Source organism: Eptatretus burgeri, chromosome 4 (assembly GCF_056783735.1).
Source record: "Eptatretus burgeri isolate ZD-2024b chromosome 4, Ebu_testis_v1, whole genome shotgun sequence".
Classification (NCBI taxonomy): domain Eukaryota; kingdom Metazoa; phylum Chordata; class Myxini; order Myxiniformes; family Myxinidae; genus Eptatretus; species Eptatretus burgeri.
The window spans coordinates 123,447,807-123,464,707 of record NC_140964.1 but is presented as its reverse complement, the minus strand read 5'-3'; the positions used below and the strand labels follow the sequence as shown (position 1 = coordinate 123,464,707).

General features: G+C 47.9%; 1 protein-coding gene across 2 annotated transcripts in view; it reads left to right on the top strand.

Moving 5' to 3' along the window:
* Nucleotides 1–16,901, top strand: part of PARK7 (Parkinsonism associated deglycase) — a 38,299-nt gene that overhangs the window by 8,438 nt on the left and 12,960 nt on the right. Inside the window, exons 4-5 of one of the 2 annotated variants that reach the window (XM_085876176.1) lie at nucleotides 1,298–1,367; nucleotides 7,703–7,789. In XM_085876176.1, the coding sequence (XP_085732302.1) occupies nucleotides 1,298–1,367; nucleotides 7,703–7,789 (157 nt within the window). The remainder of the gene's footprint in view (nucleotides 1–1,297; nucleotides 1,368–7,702; nucleotides 7,790–16,901) is intronic. The other variant, XM_085876177.1, reaches the window with a different exon arrangement.

Sequence of the window (16,901 nt, the reverse complement as noted above, 5' to 3'; positions counted from 1 at the left end):
AGAGATAAAAACTCTTCTACAAAAATGCAAATGTGATCAAATTAATTCTTGTCAGATTATGATCGACTACCCATGCTGCAAATTTTTTTTTTATGATGAAGTCATCAGTTGCATGGTTTGACCACCATGTTGGATTAAGGTGAACACCTTTTTAAAACCTTCTTCAGAAGCATTCAACCGATTGATGTGAAACTTGGCACATATGATCGAGTACCCCTGGGGGAATGTACATGCTGTTAACGATGACATCATCGGTCACGTGGTTTGCAATTGTCTCGTATTGGACAAGGGATGCTTGGGCCCCTGCATCACTGCTTGCAGTTTTAATTTAAATTGTTTTCCTTCTTATTTCTCTTTTTGCCTTTACTTGCATTCTTATTTCCTTTTCATCTCACCTGGAACGTAGTTCTGGGGAGCATATGGGATGGTGCATTCTGTCTGTCTGTCTGTCCATGAATACTTGTAACTTCTTGTCTGAAGACACACATACAATTTTGATGAAACTTTACCACAACGTTCATCACCGTGTATGTAGCAAAGTTTGTTTATGGCATGAAAAAAATATCGGGCCAAAGGGGGTCTACTGGAGTTGCCCCCAAAACAGGTATTTACTTTAATTTCAGAAACTACACACGCATTTCCGATGAAACTTCATCACTCATGATGTACCAAAGATTGTTCACACCATTAAAAAAAATTGGGGTCCAGGGGAGTCGTCTTGGGGTTGGGTTGCCCCCCCGCCCCCACCCCACCCCAAATATGCATTTGCTTACTTCTCACAAACTCCAGACACACTTCTGATGAAACTTGACCACAACCTTTATCACCCGTGATGTGCCAAAGTTTGTTCACGGCATTTAAAAAAAACAGGAAAAAATTCCATAGGTATTTACTTTCTTCTTCGTCACATATTTTGTGGGTTATCCATGCCCACCAGTGGTTCCCTGGTTATATTATCCAGATGCTACCAGGTATTGACTCGGGTATCGTATACAAGGTATCCGCCCCCATGTTTATGTTTATACCTTGATGTCTTCTGGTTTTGCTTTCTTCACGAGTCAAGGGGTTTTTTTTCTTCTTCTTTTTGTGGTCTGTTTTCTCATCATCATCATCATCATCATCATCCTTGTTGGTTCAGCAACAAGTTTGCACATTAGATCCACCGTTTTGTATGCTAAAGAGGACATTTGGTCTGAAACAGTTCTGTCCAATGAACGCTCCATGTTTATTCGATTGCATGTTGCCCTTTTATTGTGACGATCTCTATTAATGTTTGACTTTTTGATTTTATTTGCAGTCGTCTGCAGTGAAGACTTTGCTCAAGTCCCAAGATGAGAGGAAAGGTCTCATTGCTGCCATCTGTGCTGGTAAAATTTCTGATCCCAGTTTTTCCTTTGACAATGCTTTAAATTCTGGGAGCAACCACGTGGAGTTAGAGATTGGAATAAATATTCTTACAGCAACAGAGATGAACCATTCTCTTAGCTCCTTCGTTTACATAGCTGAGTGAGCTCCTTTTGGTGACTGATAAATAATCTCTTCATTGCCTGCTGCTAATCCTTCATATCATTCGTTCTGCTTAAGCGATGGGTTTTTGTCATTGGTTCTGAACATGGGACAAAAAATCCCTGCATTTTACATATGCAAGAATGGTAGAATTTTCCTCCACTGCCTCCCATTCCTTGCACATTTTCTCCCCTTTTGACATGTATGATGTATATATGTTGTAACGAACAACCAGCTGAGCCCTCCCAGACTCAAACCCGTGGTGTCAGGATTAACACTGGCTTGTCGCATGGTATTGTGTATACTGTGGTCCAAAATGAGGAGAAAGCTTAGAAATTGAACCCAGTTTTAATAAGATAAACAATCTTAATATTATATAATGCCCAAGTGTCTGTGCTTTCAGAAAATGGATACTTTGCTATGGGTCCTATGGATATAGTTGCTTACAAAGCATGTTTTTTTTAATCCAAACGCAGGCTATCAAAAATGTTAGGAAGTACGTAACAAATTGCATTTACCAAGCTGCTACAAAATTACTGCTAGCTCTAAGCTTGATTTTATAACCATAGAATAAGTTTACCAAGATGGCCCTATGATATAAAAAATCAATACCAAAGGCCAGTTTGTGTTCAGTATACAGAACATCAAAGGTCGTCAGGAAGTACATAACGTTTTAAAGAAATCTGCACTTTTAATCCTAAGATGTTAGTTTGGTCAGAGCAATAGAAAGAGGAAGAATTAAGCTCTGCCCAAATAGATCCTGAATCCCCATGATGTTGGCTAACAAATGATATGCAAAACTTAATCATACAATGACTTTCATTTTTTTGGTCCCCCATGTCCTAAATGTGTACATAATACCTTGCTCGAAGCCCACTTCAAGATGGCCTGAGCGTGGAAGCTTGAATTTGAGTGCACCATGCCGATTGATGGATCGGGGATGGTTATAATTCTCAATTTGGTTGAACGCAATGAGAACGAAACTTGTGCGTGCTTCTTGCTAATTAATTCGTGCACGGATTAGTGATTGAAGCCACAACCGCAGGGATAATATGTCAAATTATCATCATTGGTAAAACATCATTACTGATTATTTTAGCTCACCTGGAATATCGTTCTGGGTTGCTTCTGGAATGGCACGTCATCCATCCGTCCACAAACACTTGCAACTTATTCTCTGAAACTACACATACAATTTTGATGAAACTTGACCACAACCTTCATCATCCAGAATGTATTAAAGTTTGTTCATGACATTAAAAAAAAATTAGGGTCTGAGGGGGTCTACGGGGGTATGACCCTGCAAAATATGTATTTGCTTTATTCTCCAAAACTACACACATGGTTCCGATGAAACTTGCCCACAACCTTCACCACCTTACCTGTGATGTACTAAAGTATGTTCACGACATTAAAAAAAAATCTGGGTGTATGGGGTCTACGCAGGGGGGGGGGGTTGCCCCCCAAAATAGGTATTTGCTTTCTTCTGAAACGGTCACAATTTAAAAAAAATTAATAAATAATCTTTTTGTGGTTTTTTTTGTTTGTTTGTTTCCGTTGTCGAGGCTCATAAAAGAGCTAACACACATTATGTACAACGAGGGGTGGGAAAGGGATGGAAAAAACAGTGGGGAACAGAGACATTTGGAGATCTGTGGAAGGGAGAGGGATGGGGCAGGGAACATGGGTTGTACAAGATGGACATTACAGGGACTTTCAAGAAGGTATGCAGGGAATTTGAAGGAAGTGAGTTTTGGGTGGATTAACGCGGGTTGAAAATATCGAGGTTTTGAATGGGGGAAGACAAGAGGTGATGGTGAACAACTGTTTTGAAAGCCTTGAGGGAAGAATGGGAAAGAATGGAGTGAGGAAGTTTATTCCAAAGGTGGGAAAAAAGAGGAATGAAAGAGTGAAGATGAGCAGTGATTCGTGATTTTGGTAGTTTTACCAGAAGGGGGTTGCTGGCGGACCTTGAGCGCCCTGCGGAAATATGGTGGAGACTAATCGCAGATGGAGCGGGGGGGTGGGGGGGTGAGACTGGAGAGGAGGCTGTGGAAGATAGAAAGACCACCGACCTGCCTGCGGTGAGAGAGTGAGATGCCCAAAGACTCAGCCTCATCGCTGGAGATACCAATGATCCTAAATGCCTTGGTTTCCACAGTGGGAGGCAGGAGCACCAGCCCAGAGGTGAGAGCAATACTCCATCAGGCTGCGGATGAAAGCTTTGTATGTGGTCAGGAGCTCAGGTGGGCTGAGGAAGGACTTTGCGCGATGGAGGATGCGACTATTTGCATTTGGCGACTGGCTTTGGAGGCCAGGTTGGAAATGTGACTTTTTCAGGAAAGATAATGGCAGATAGTGAGACCCAGAAGCTTGAATGAAAAGACTTCTTCCAGAGGATTGTTGAGAAAGTCGATGGGGGAAGACATAGTGAGAGTGAGATTTGTTGGGGTTGAAAGACACGTTCCCCTTGTTGGACCAGCTTGTGATTTTTATGCAGATCTGCAGAATGAAGAAGCTGCTACTTGCCGATCTGAGGGATGACAGATGGCACAGCAGAGGCTGGAGTCGTCAGCAAAAAGATAAAGAGGATTTTCCAGAGTCAGAGAGATCATTGATGAAAACCAGAAAAATAACAGGTCCCAGAACGTGACCTTGAGGAATTCCAGCCTGGACAGGAAGAGGGGATGAGAGAACTCAATTTAGGGCCACACGTTGGCTGTGACAGGAGAGGAAATCTGCGAGCCATGAGTGGAGATGGCCATGGATACCACACGAAGAGAGTTTGGTGAGCAGGGCAGGGTGCCAGACCATGTCAAAAGCATGCGATATATTTTTGGGAGATGGCTCTGATTTCATGTCTGGCATTGAGGATATCCATCCATTGTTGGGAGAGATGAAACCTGACCATGACCTTCATCATCCTTGATGCACCAGAGTTTGGTCATGCTTTTGAAAAAAAATCATTGTTTGAGGTGATTTATGAAGGGAGGTATGGTTGCCACCAAAATCGGTATTTGCTTTCTTCTCAAAGACTTTGCCAGCACTGAGAGCAGAGTCACCCCTCGGTTGTTGTTGCAGTCTTGGCGTCACCCTTCCCTTTCCAGAGAGGGACAACAAAGCCTCTCTTCCAGTCAGTTGGGATGATGCCTGTGTTCCAGGCAGAGCACAGAACTGCATGCCATCCTTGAGTACAGCATTTCCACCATCCTTGAGAAGTTCAGCATGGATGCCACAGATCCCAGGAGCTTTACCCCATTTCAACCAGTTCACCTCAGCGTGTTTCTACAAATGAAGGTGGATCACAGGTGATTGGAGGGTCAGCAATAGGGATCGTATCACCCCTGACATCCGACTCAACAGTTGTTGGATCAGCCTGGTACAACCGCTCAAAGTAACCGGCCCAGCCGGCCTTCACTTCAGACTCCTCTGTCAAGAGCCTACCACTCTCTGCTCTAACTGCAGTGACTCAAGGGATGGGCTTGGATGAACGCAATGCGCGAATTCCCCTGTAAGCGGGACGAGAATCACCTGTCCACAGGTGATGCTCTACCCCCTCACAGATTCCTCGCACATAGGCCTCCTTGTCCACCCTCAGTGCACGTACAGTTTTACGCCTCAGCTCCCTGAACAGCTCAGCTCTGCCATTCAGCCTTGCCCTGCGACTCTGGTCAATAGTATCCAGTGTCCCTTGAAAGACAAAATTCTTCTTTGCCCTGCGGTGAGTTCCAAGACATCCACCGGCAACATCAAGGACGGTGGTCTTGAAGGCACTCCACAACTCTTCAGGACCCCCCAAAGCACCCAGACCCCCCAAATCCCCACTCAGCCTGTTCGCAAACTCCTCAGCTACCCTTTCATCCTTGAGCTTGCCAACATCCAGCCGAGGCTGGGATGGTACCATTCTCCTGGATTTAAGTTGCAACTTCAGAGTTGCAACCACAAGCCTATGGTCAGTATTGAGGAACTGAGCACTCCAGTTGACCCTGCAGTTCTGGATCATCCTCCAGTGACCATCAACGAGCACATGGTCAATCTCCTTTGCCACATGGCCAGCATTGGAATACCAAGTCCAGCGATGAGCCTGTGGGTGCTGAAACCATGAATCAGCCACCCAAAGTCCATGACTTCTTGCAAAGTCAAGGAACTTATTGCTATTCTGGTTCACAGTTCCAGACCCATGGGGACCAACACATGTCTCATACCATCCGTATCAGTTCCAGCCGATGCATTGAAATCCCCTAAGACTAGAAGAGTATCTCTCCTGGGGCACTGATCAACCACAGACTCGAGCGTGGCAGAGGATGCGTCCTCCATGGTGAGATCTCTCACCTCAGTCGGAGCATAAACAGACACCAGGGAAATGACACCCAAGGAGTGATGAATCCTTAGTCTCATAATACGCTCGTTGACCAGCATTACCTCACTTATCATTGGAGTCAGCGTATTGAACACAGCTTCAGCAACTCCTTGGGCATGGTAACCATCATAGCGACTCGACCAATAGTTGGTGTAACCACTCGCCATTATATCGATGCTCTCCGGACCCCAAACCTTTGAGTGCTGCAATACCGATTGATGTCCAAACGCTTGAGCTCAGATGATAACAAAGACAGGTGATCATCCTCTCTTCGGGATAGGACATTCGAGGCATCCGCTCGAAGGGACCGCCTCAGGTTAACCCAAGGAGACCGCCATCTGGTGGACGACACCTGAACACCACCCTGACGCACTACGGCAATAATAATCTATTTGAAAATGAAATATCAAAAAATGCTATTACGGGCACATTTTTCAACACATCATAATTGAATTTTTTTATATGCATTCAACATTCAGGGAAGCATGAAATATGTCAATTTTTTTTTTAATTTGACCCCCTTCATGTCCCATGAGGTGTGGACGAGGTCACGGGTCAAAACGGGAAAAACGTTTAAATTCAAAATTTGATATTGGGTCTTTTCTATTGGAACCTTTTGCCATCTTTCAACTTTGTTTTTTGGTGGGAAGCATGAGGATTTGCACTGGCGCACCATCGACTTCGCTCTTGTATCAAGTTGAAGTGACATTACAGTTCTGGCCATGCTCACACTCATTTGTTTTTAATCCATTTTTTTTGGAACTTTGGCATTTTAACCTATTTTAAAGGTTTGTATTGTGTGTGTGTATATGTTTGTAATCATCTTGCCGTGAAGATGAAAGTTTGTGATGGCCAACTTAAAAGCTGAAATTGATTGCTGCACTTGCCCAAAATTTTCTGAAATAAGAAAATACAAGATATTTTGCTTTATCCACAGCAGGGGGAAGTAAAAGCAATAGAAACAAGAAGCACACGCAATTGTCATATTTCTTCCACAATGATGTCTTTTCCCTTTTTGTTTCAGTAAAAATCAGCATTTTTTTTATTATTATTTTTTTTTGATCTTACGCATCAGCTTAGGCCAAAAAAAAAAATGTTGCATTGGCGTAACCCGCCCGACCCTAAAAATTCCGCCGACCCTACGTTTTTTTTTTTTTGTTTTTTTGCTATCGAAAAATTTTGCCGACCCTATTTTATTGCTATTTTTGTTGTTTTGCTATCGTTTTCAAGTATCTTGTTGATTGCGATCACGATCGCAAAAACCCGGAAGTGTTTCGGACAGAACCCGCCGACAAAAAGGGTGGTACTCGAGCCGGGGGAGATTTTGGGAGGGATTTATTAGGAAAAAAATAAAATAAAATAAAAAGATCCCGACCGACCTACCCTATTTTTCAGTGACCCGTTACGCCAATGCAACATTTTTTTTTTTTTTTTTTTGGCCTTATGTGGTAAATTTTGGTCAAGTAATCAAGAAACAAAGATTATCATGTCTCCATAGATTTTGATGAGTCGTTCTGTTGTTTCAACAATTGGCTTTGTTGATTCTCGATTGGTGTTCCAGCAAATGAAAGACATGATCCACATTGACTCGACTCCATCTGAGCACGTTTTGTTTCTCTTCCCCGGTGAATGACAATGGGATGACGTCATTAAAATGTGCACATGGGTTCTTAGCCTTATCAAATTCAGCTTGATGGTGTCTTGTGAAAATGCCATTTGTTTTGCCAAGAAAAGGGACCAAATAATTAATGTAAAAGAAAACATTTTGAAATGCATTAAATGTTGACAAAATCACTGAAAAGTAACGACAAACTCCATTGTCTTTCTTCCTTTCAGCGCCAACTGCACTCCGTGCCCATGAGATTGGCTTTGGCTGTAAGGTTACCACTAATCCTGGTGCCAAGGAAAACATGATGGAAGGTGGTAAGTTGTCCCATCATCTAAGGTGTTTGTGTCGTCCTCGGCGTTCGCTCCACCTCCGCTCTCGCTTCTCCAAACAATGTTCCTCATGCCTCCACTCTGATCATGGCTCTCCACAAAATGCACGAGCCAAATGAGTCTGATGCCTCTCAAAATGTCCAGCCCACTGATCATGGCTCTCCCAAAATGTGCAAGACGACAACTCCTTCCTCTTCAAATGCACAACCTCCTTCCTTTGACTTCGATCATGCAAATATATATATATATATATATATGTATATCCTCCGCCTCAGGGGCATGGCCTGCTCGCACAAAACCTGGGAAGGTGGGGATTTTCCTGCTTGGCTAGCTTCTGACGTCACACCCATCAATCGTTCCTCGGGGCGTAACTTCGCTTGTTGTCAACCTTTGAAGGTGGGGCTTTCTGCCTGTTTGTTGTGGTTTCAGGGACGCGCTCTCCACCTTTATTGCCGATCTTTTAATATTAAAACATCGGGAAAAATCAGAGGGCATTCACATACTGGGGAACTTATTCTTACTCTCGAGGCTAATTACACCACACCACCCCTCCTGTGGTGACACGTAACACTTGAGCTCACAGGTTCCCTACTTGCTCACATCGCGATGCCTCCTACTCGCAACTCTACACAATGCTATATTCCCTATTAGATTCTTCCATCGACCCCTACAATCGTAAATATGTATACATATATCAGGCCAACTTACTGCAAATCGTTTATTTGTGACCATATTCGGCTCATTAATAAAACTGAATCGCTTCAAAATGTGAGGCCACAAGGGCGAAATCGAGATCGACATCTCTGCTTTCATCTATTTGTGACCATCGGCTTTAGTCTCAGTCTGCAAAGGCTTGAGGACCATGCAGATGTCTCCTCATTTGGAGGTGACGTGTTGGTGTAATTTATGTACATGACGTCATCGTTTTGCCAGCGTGCTTCTTTTGTTGAATTTCATGTTCCTGGCTGCAAATCTGACTGCTGATCAGCAGGGCAGAGAAGCGCTGTGATGGGACTAGATCTGTGCTCTGCTGCCTCATCAAGTTAGGAATTTCGATTTAGTGTGTGTGTGTATTTTTCCAAAAAGACCCAGACCTTTGGTTGTTAATATTGTTGCGGATTCGCGCCCGCCGGCGTGCGAGCAGCCACGTAACTCGAATCGCGGCATGTCGCCCACCGGACGGACAATCCCGTCGTGACCCTCTCGGACTAACGCCGGGAACTAGTCACGGGTGGGCCTTTCGGCCTCACCACGATCGTGCCAATCGGCCCCCCGCGTGGGATAGGGTTGCTCGCCAAATTCGGCCTACCTAAGTACCCACACGGAGGGTAGACCGGGCGATCGCACCTCGCCGCAGGTCGACTTCGGACACGGGCCACTTTAAGCGACCCCTTCCGTACTATCGGGATAACCGAGCGGTGTTATCGTCAACCTCGACGGTTCGATTAATTATAGGGCGTATTTAGCCCACGACCAACCCTTTACGTGAAGTAAGATGGAGATTCAATAAAAGAAAAGACGAAGCGAAACGGGAAAAACAGTTCAACATAAAGCACATTTATTCCGCGGCAAACGGAAAGCACACATATACAATTATGCACCAAAAGCAAATGTAAAAGTAACACGACAATTCTGCACAAAAAGCAAATGTAACAAAAGAGACACAATGCAGATCTACAACCGACTACCGAGCACACGGCAACACTTATACAGTTTTACTTCACAGACTGCGCCGACAACACATATACTCAAAGCAAAAGAAAAAGGAAGGGGTCAACCTCAACGATGAGGGGGCAGACGGGCCTGCGGCCGAGACCGCATCGAGCCTACCCGTCTGGTGATGAGCCGCAAAATGGCGGCGGCGCCCCGACTCCGCGGGCCTCGCTGGCACTGCCTGGAATGGGGTGGGAACGGGGCCCCCTTCTCACACTATCTCAGCGTGGGGGGAAACAGGAGGGGGTTGTTGATGCTCGGGGGAATGAGGATATCTGACTGGCTTGGGTACCGCGACGAGCGACTCCACTGCGACCTCGGTCGCGTTACCAGCCTCTCCTCTCCGCAGCTCCCCGACTCTGACACGAGCGCAGACCTCCACAAAGATTCTTGGCTTCTCCAGCCTCTCCGGACCCCGACAGACACTCTCTCGACTGCTTTCGCCGCCACCACAACTCTCCAACTCTTTCCTCTTCTCAACTCTTCAACTCTTCCCAACTGCTCAACTCTTCCCAACTGCCCAACTCCGTCCAACTGCCTCAACTCTTCAACTCTTCCCAACTGCTCAACTCTTCAACTCTTCCCAACTGCCTCGATTCGCTCCACGCTCGGTGCTTTATCGTCCGACAGGAGAAATCATATGCAGATTTTTGGATCAGGAACGGCTCGGGGGCGGAGCCACGCTCGCCCATTGGACGGAGGAAAAGTGGGCGTGAATCATTCTTGATCCACGAATCTGCATATAGCGAATATACTCCGACGCGCCTGGAGGCGGGGCCAAATCGCCCCACGCTCGCTGATAGGACGGAACAGAAGTGGGCGTGAATCATTCTTGATCCGCGAATCTGCATATAGCGATTATACTCTGACGCGCCTGGAGGCGGGGCCAAATCGCCCCACGCTCGCTGATAGGACGGAACAGAAGTGGGCGTGAATCATTCTTGATCCGCGAATCTGCATATAGCGATTATACTCTGACGCGCCTGGAGGCGGGGCCAAATCGCCCCACGCTCGCTGATAGGACGGAACAGAAGTGGGCATGAATCATTCTTGATCCGATTTCTCGGAAAGGCTGGTGTTTTTGCACCCGCTGCTCGGTGCGCGCCCTGTACGAGTCCAGTATCGGTGCCCACAAGCGGCGCGGGAATGGCGGTGATGCGATGGTTGCGAGGGCGAGTTGTGACGGTAAAGGTCGTGGCTGTTGGCGTTGCTGTTGTTGTGAAGCGGCGTTGCGGTTGGTGTTGTGTGATGGCTGTTGAGACGTGGTTGGTGGTGGTTGTGGTGGTAGTAATGGCGGCTGGTCCAAAATAAAGATAGTAAAAGAAAAACGGCTATCTAAAAGGGTCGCAGCCCGAATGAATAACATTTATTCCCTCTAAACAACGGGTTTGGGCTAACTACACATATACTTACAGAGATATCTCACCTACGGGACCTGAATGGTGGTTTGCGAATTTCGTCAACCACAACAATATAATTAAGAACCACAAATGATACTACAATACCCTTTTGTTTATATTATACAGAAACTCGGAAAGTTTTGTGCACACCATCAATGCACTTCAATGTGAGCTCCGTTTGTTGCGCGCAGGACATCAGCACGGTTCACAAGTTCTTTCCATGTTTGGCTTGGCATGTTTGCTTCCACCAGTGTGCATGCAGCTGTGATCTGACAATGAAGATCCTGCAGGTTTGCCATCTTTGTGTTGTGGAAAACATCTTTGACAAACCCCCACAGAAAAAAAATATGAAGGGGAGTTATGTCTGGTGATCGTAGGGGCCAGACGGTTGGTCTGTCACGGCCATTCTTGCGACCTGGAAATTCTTCATTCAAGATGGCTTGATCGACTTGATGACTCAATGACTGGGATCACCATCCTGTTGAAAGATGATATCGCGTTGTCAGTCTTCAATCTGTGGGAAGACGAATCCTTCCAACATGTTCTTGATATTGTTGAGGTCACTGTCATCTGTAAAGAAAAACTAACACAAGAGGTCATGGAGAATGCCACACCACACACCTTTGGACAGTCTCGTACGTGTTCAATGACCACGTGGGGGTTTTTAAAGCCCCAGATCCTCACATTTTGCTGGTTAACCTTCCCTAACACATTAAAGCAAGCTTCGTTTGTGAATGTGACCTTTTTCAGCTAATCTTCGTCATCCTCTATGTGACTGAGCATTTCCAAGGCAAACACCTTGCATTGGGTCCATCATTTGGTTTGAGTTCCTGCAGAATCTGCACCTTAAGGGCATAAAGCTTCAATCTTTTATGCAAAATCCTGTGTACAGTGGTGTTTGTTGGTCCCAGTTCTCTGGATGCACGTCAAATTGATTTTCTGGGACTTTGTTGAAATGATTCACACACTCGTTCAATGTCTGCTGCACGTATGCTTGGTCGACCAGTACTTTTCTGTTTCTGACAACTTCCAGTCTCCTCTTGTACCACTCTCTGATACTAGTCCATGATGGCAGATTTCTTCTATACCTTGTATAGAAATTACACTGAGCTTGCGTGTCGGATCTCGTCTCGATGAACCATTTGACACATTGAGCTTTCTCCTGTGGAGTCACCATTTTCTTTCGCATTAATCCATCAGACCTGAAAATATTGAAAACTTTGAGTTTTGGTATTGTATAAAACAAAGGGTATCGTATCATTTGTGGTACTAAATATATTAAGAAGTGTGTGTGTGTGTGTTTTTACATTTTATCTATATACGTATGTATATGTATATATATATATATATATATATATATATATATATATATATATATATATATATATATATATATATATTATTGCGGTTTTCGCGCCCGCCGTGCGGGCGACGGCCACGTAACTCGACCGCGGCACGCCCACCGGACGGCCAATCCAGTCGTGACCCTCTCGGACTGCGCCGGGAACCAGTCACGCGGGTGGACCTTCGGTCTCACCGCGATCGAGCCAATCAGCCCCCGCGTGGGATAGGGTTGCTCGCCAAATTCGAACTACCTCAGTACCCACGCGGAGGGTAGACCGGGCGTCGCACCTCGCCGCAGGTCGATTTCGGACACGGGCCACTTGCCGACCCGTTCCGTACTATCAGAATAACCGAGCGGTGTTATCGTCGACCTCGACGGTTCGATTAATTATCGGGCGTATTCAGCCCACTACCAACCCTTTACGTGAAGCAAGATGGGGATTCAATGGAGGAAAAGACGAAGCGAAGCGGGAGAACAGTTCAACAATAAAGCACATTTATTCGCGGCACACGGGAAGCACACAAATACAATTCCACCAAATGCACACAAAAAAAGAAAACACAATTCCATTTACACAAAAAGCAAACATAAAAGTGAAAACACAGTGCAGAGCTAATACCGACTACCGAGCACACGGCAACACTTATACAATTCTACTTCACAGACGGCGCCGACAACACATACCCAAAACCAAGGAAAAGAAATCCCGCAAGAATGAGGTAGGGCTGGGGCCGAGACCGGGTCGGGCCGGGCCGTGTGGTGATGAGACGCGGAGCGGCGATGGCCCGCAACCCGCGGGCCTCGTGGACAGTGCCTGGCAGGGGTGGGAACGGGCTCCCCTTGGTCGCACTATCTCAGCGCGGGGGAAACAGGAGGGGGTTGCTGATGCTCGGGGTATAGAGGATCTTTATTATCCCTGGTGTGCGTTCTCCACCTCGGCCAGGTCGCGCTGCCGGCCTCCCCTCGGGCGTGCAGCTCCTGGCACCGACGCGAGCACTCCCTCGTCCGACTCTCTTCAGCTTCTCCAGCCACTGCAGGCTTCGGGCTCCAGACTTCTTTCGTTCTCGTTTGCGACTCTCTTCTGACTGACGAACACCGTCCTTTTATCCCCCGTAACCGCCTTTGACCCCTCCCTTTGACCTTTCACCTCGCTCCCCATTGGCCCGAGAAAAAGTGGGCGTGAAGGCTTTTTGATCCACAAATTTGCATATATCGATCGTTCTGGAGGCGGGGCCAAATCGCCCTCGCTCACCGATTGGACGGCAAAAAGTGGGCGTGTGTCGTTTTTGATCCGTTTTTGAAGCAGAAAATCCGTGATTTTGTACACGCTGTTCAACGTGCGCCCTACACGAGTCCAGCATCGGTGCCCATGAGTGGCGCGAGATGACGGTGATGCGATGGTGGCGAGTTGTGACGGTAAAGGTCGTGGCGGTTGTGGCGAAGCGGCGTTGTGGTTGGTGGTTGTTGTTGTGGTTGTGATCATGGCGGTTGGTCCAAAATAAAGATAGTAAAAGAAAAACGGCTATCCTGAAGAGTCGCAGCACGTATAAATGACATGTATTCCCACTAGACAACGGGTTTGGGCCTAACTACACATGCACTTACCGAGATACCTCACCTAAGGGACCTGAATGGTGGTTTGCGAATTTGGTAACCACAACACTACCCCCTTCCCTTTTTACAGACTCGTCCCGAGTCGTCAAATTTTCGTGTGCCATCATGTGTAGTTTTCCCCTAGTACATTTTACCTACGGATCCCTGAGTGCGACATTCATGGTATTCGTGTCCCCAAAATAAATAACCTGAGGGCTGCGTAACTACCTAAACAAACTCACTCACACGGACGACTTAAATAAAATTGCCGGCGCTAGACAGACATGCCGGGGGGCGCACTCATATTTACAGTACATCTTAACCTTAACTTACAAATTTTACACTAAACCATGGCCCAGGATCATCGAACTCTGCAAAAAGAAAGCAGTTAGCAGGGAGCCAGGCTGCCCACATGCAGTCTCTGGCTCAAACAATGCAGGTGACAGGGAACGTGGCTGGCTGCTCACACGCAGTCCAAGGCCTTCCCTTTTGAACTGAACTCAGTGAACCACAACGGTGCTTGGGCTGCACAACGCAGTCTCCGTGCCAGCTCAAGTGGCACACGCAATGAACACAACGAATGGATGGATGAATGGATGGACGCAAAACACGGTGCACGGGCTGCCACTGCAGGCCCGTGTTGTAGCTGCCAACAGGGCAGTTCTCGCAGCTTGCAAACTGTTGCCTTGATCCTGGCGCACATGGAAATGAACAGGGGGGGGCAAAGCAAAATTGAACGGGGCTGGTGAACATGGGCAGTGGGCATGGCATGGCAAAGGTGCAGGCAACACAGCCCGCAGAAGAAGGCCGCTGCAGGCAAACATAGCGGGCAGATGAACTGGCCGGCACAGGCCTTGAAGCAAACACGGCCAGCCGATGGCACAGGCCTTGCAGCAAAACAACAGCTGCCGATGAAGTTGGCCGGCCTCCGCCTTGAAGCAAAACACGGCCAGCCGATGAAGTTGGCCAGCTCTTGCCGTTCAGTGGAGGTTGTTGGAGGGAGTGCGGTGGTGCTGGCCACTTGGAGGGCGGGCTCGGACCTACCTACCTGTCTCCCTCCCAACCTATCGCCTTTGCCTGTCACTGTACATACTCACTCCCTTAATTTGTCAAACCCCAATTTAGCCCCAACTTATTTTTTTATTGTTTTTATTTTTACTTCCCCACTATAAATCGTCCCCTAACCCCCTTTATCGTCCTTGTTCGGCTAACCTATCCTGTCGCCTAGCCTACTCCCAACCCCTACGTTCCCTTCCCGGAGGGGAATAAGGGAGAGCTAACGTCCTGTGTCGAGGCCCAATTCAAGCCTCAGAATGGCCTCCCCAGAGTTCGGCGATCTATAACCAAAGTGGGTCCAGCGGCCCACAACGACAGCGAGGGGATGGATGGTGCAGAGGGGTACATTCCCTAATCTACCCTAACCATTTAACTGTTAAACTACCCCGGGGCTTTCAACAAGCGCCTCTCGCTTAAACTATTGGTTCTAACAACCCAGATTCCCGTCGCCTGTGTTGGTGTCCTTACAATTTCGGGCCTCGCCCCCCAATTTTCTCTCCGTGCCCTCACACGGTCTCCTGGCTGGGACACGTGGCTCCCTTAGGCAGGCACGACCCTCTGCCGAATCTCCCGCTATGGCACCCCCGGGCACTACACTGCCTCCGAGCCTACCAGCTCCCTCACACCGGGGCGTCCCCCCCATGGCACCTCCCCTGAAACGCACACGTGGCAGGCCGGCCTCCCGGGCCCCTTTCCGAGGGTCACCCGTGCCCACAACACTGCCCACGCGGCCATGGCGCCCCGGGCCCCGCACCAAGCAGGCGCACCCGTGCCCACTACTCTATCCCGGCCCCCATGGGCCCATGGCCTACCGCGGCCGACTGGCCTGGTGCCCGGGGTACCCACTCAGCGATACTCACCTTTCGCAGCCACGCTCCCAAGCCCGTCAACAGGGCTCCTGCACCCCTCCAAATGGGTCTCGAGCCTACTTTCCCACCAACAACAAAACGACCTCCATTTTTCAATTTGACTAACCCAGCTAACTCACTCTACTCTGACCCCGGGGTCCCCTGGGCGGGAGTCACTCCTCCCCCCAATCACTCATCGCACCATGCAGTCCCCATTCGCTCCACACACACAGACCCGCTGGCCTCACTCACCAAGCACATGCTTCCACTTCACTCACCAACTACTCTTCAACACACACCACTGAACTCTGCCATCCTTCTAACTACCTCCCCTAACTAACTCGTGCTCCCACGTCGTCCCTTAAACTACAGCACGTTCCTTTTAACACTACGTAGCTAAGCTACGTCCCCTCTACACATTCACAAGTCTGTCCATGTCTCCAAATAAATCATTTTATTTCCCAACCTAAATCTGGCTACAATCCCTCTAACTAATCCATTCCACGGACTCCATGAGGACTTACCCCTGCCCCATGAAGTCGGTCTAACTATGCTAACCCTTCCCCCTAACTAGTTTCCATCCTGTGCCCAGGTAAGGGGGTCTTTCACCCCTTGCCCAGGAATCCTGTACACCCGAAAGTGAGGCTTGCTTTTTTTTTTTTTTTTTTTTTCCCATGCGCAGCACCTGCGCGGCAACTCAGAGCTCACGCACTTTGCACCTGTCCGTGACGTCATGCAGCTGCACGTGTTCCTCGTCCCTCCTTGGACGGTGCCATCCGGCAGAGATACCCCTCCTGCCGGATTCCAACCACACGTGCAGCCATGACGTCACCGTGCGCAAAAAAACACAAGCCCCACGTCTCGAGGGGTTTCCCACGCGAACACATGTGCTTTGCCCGTTGGAGCTGAACACACACGATCGCGTGGAGAACCCGTCCGGTCCAAATCCATTTACCTGCCTAAACTTTGTCCGTCCGCGGGATCGGCAAATCCACCGCGTGCGTTTCCGGACCGGGACTTCACTCTCGCAAGCGAGCACGTGGTGGTCTCGTGCGTTGCACAGCACGAACCGCGTGCTCACTGCTGGGTGAACCCGCACGGTCCCTCGAAACAGCTACAGCCGCTACCCGGCTTTCCTTACA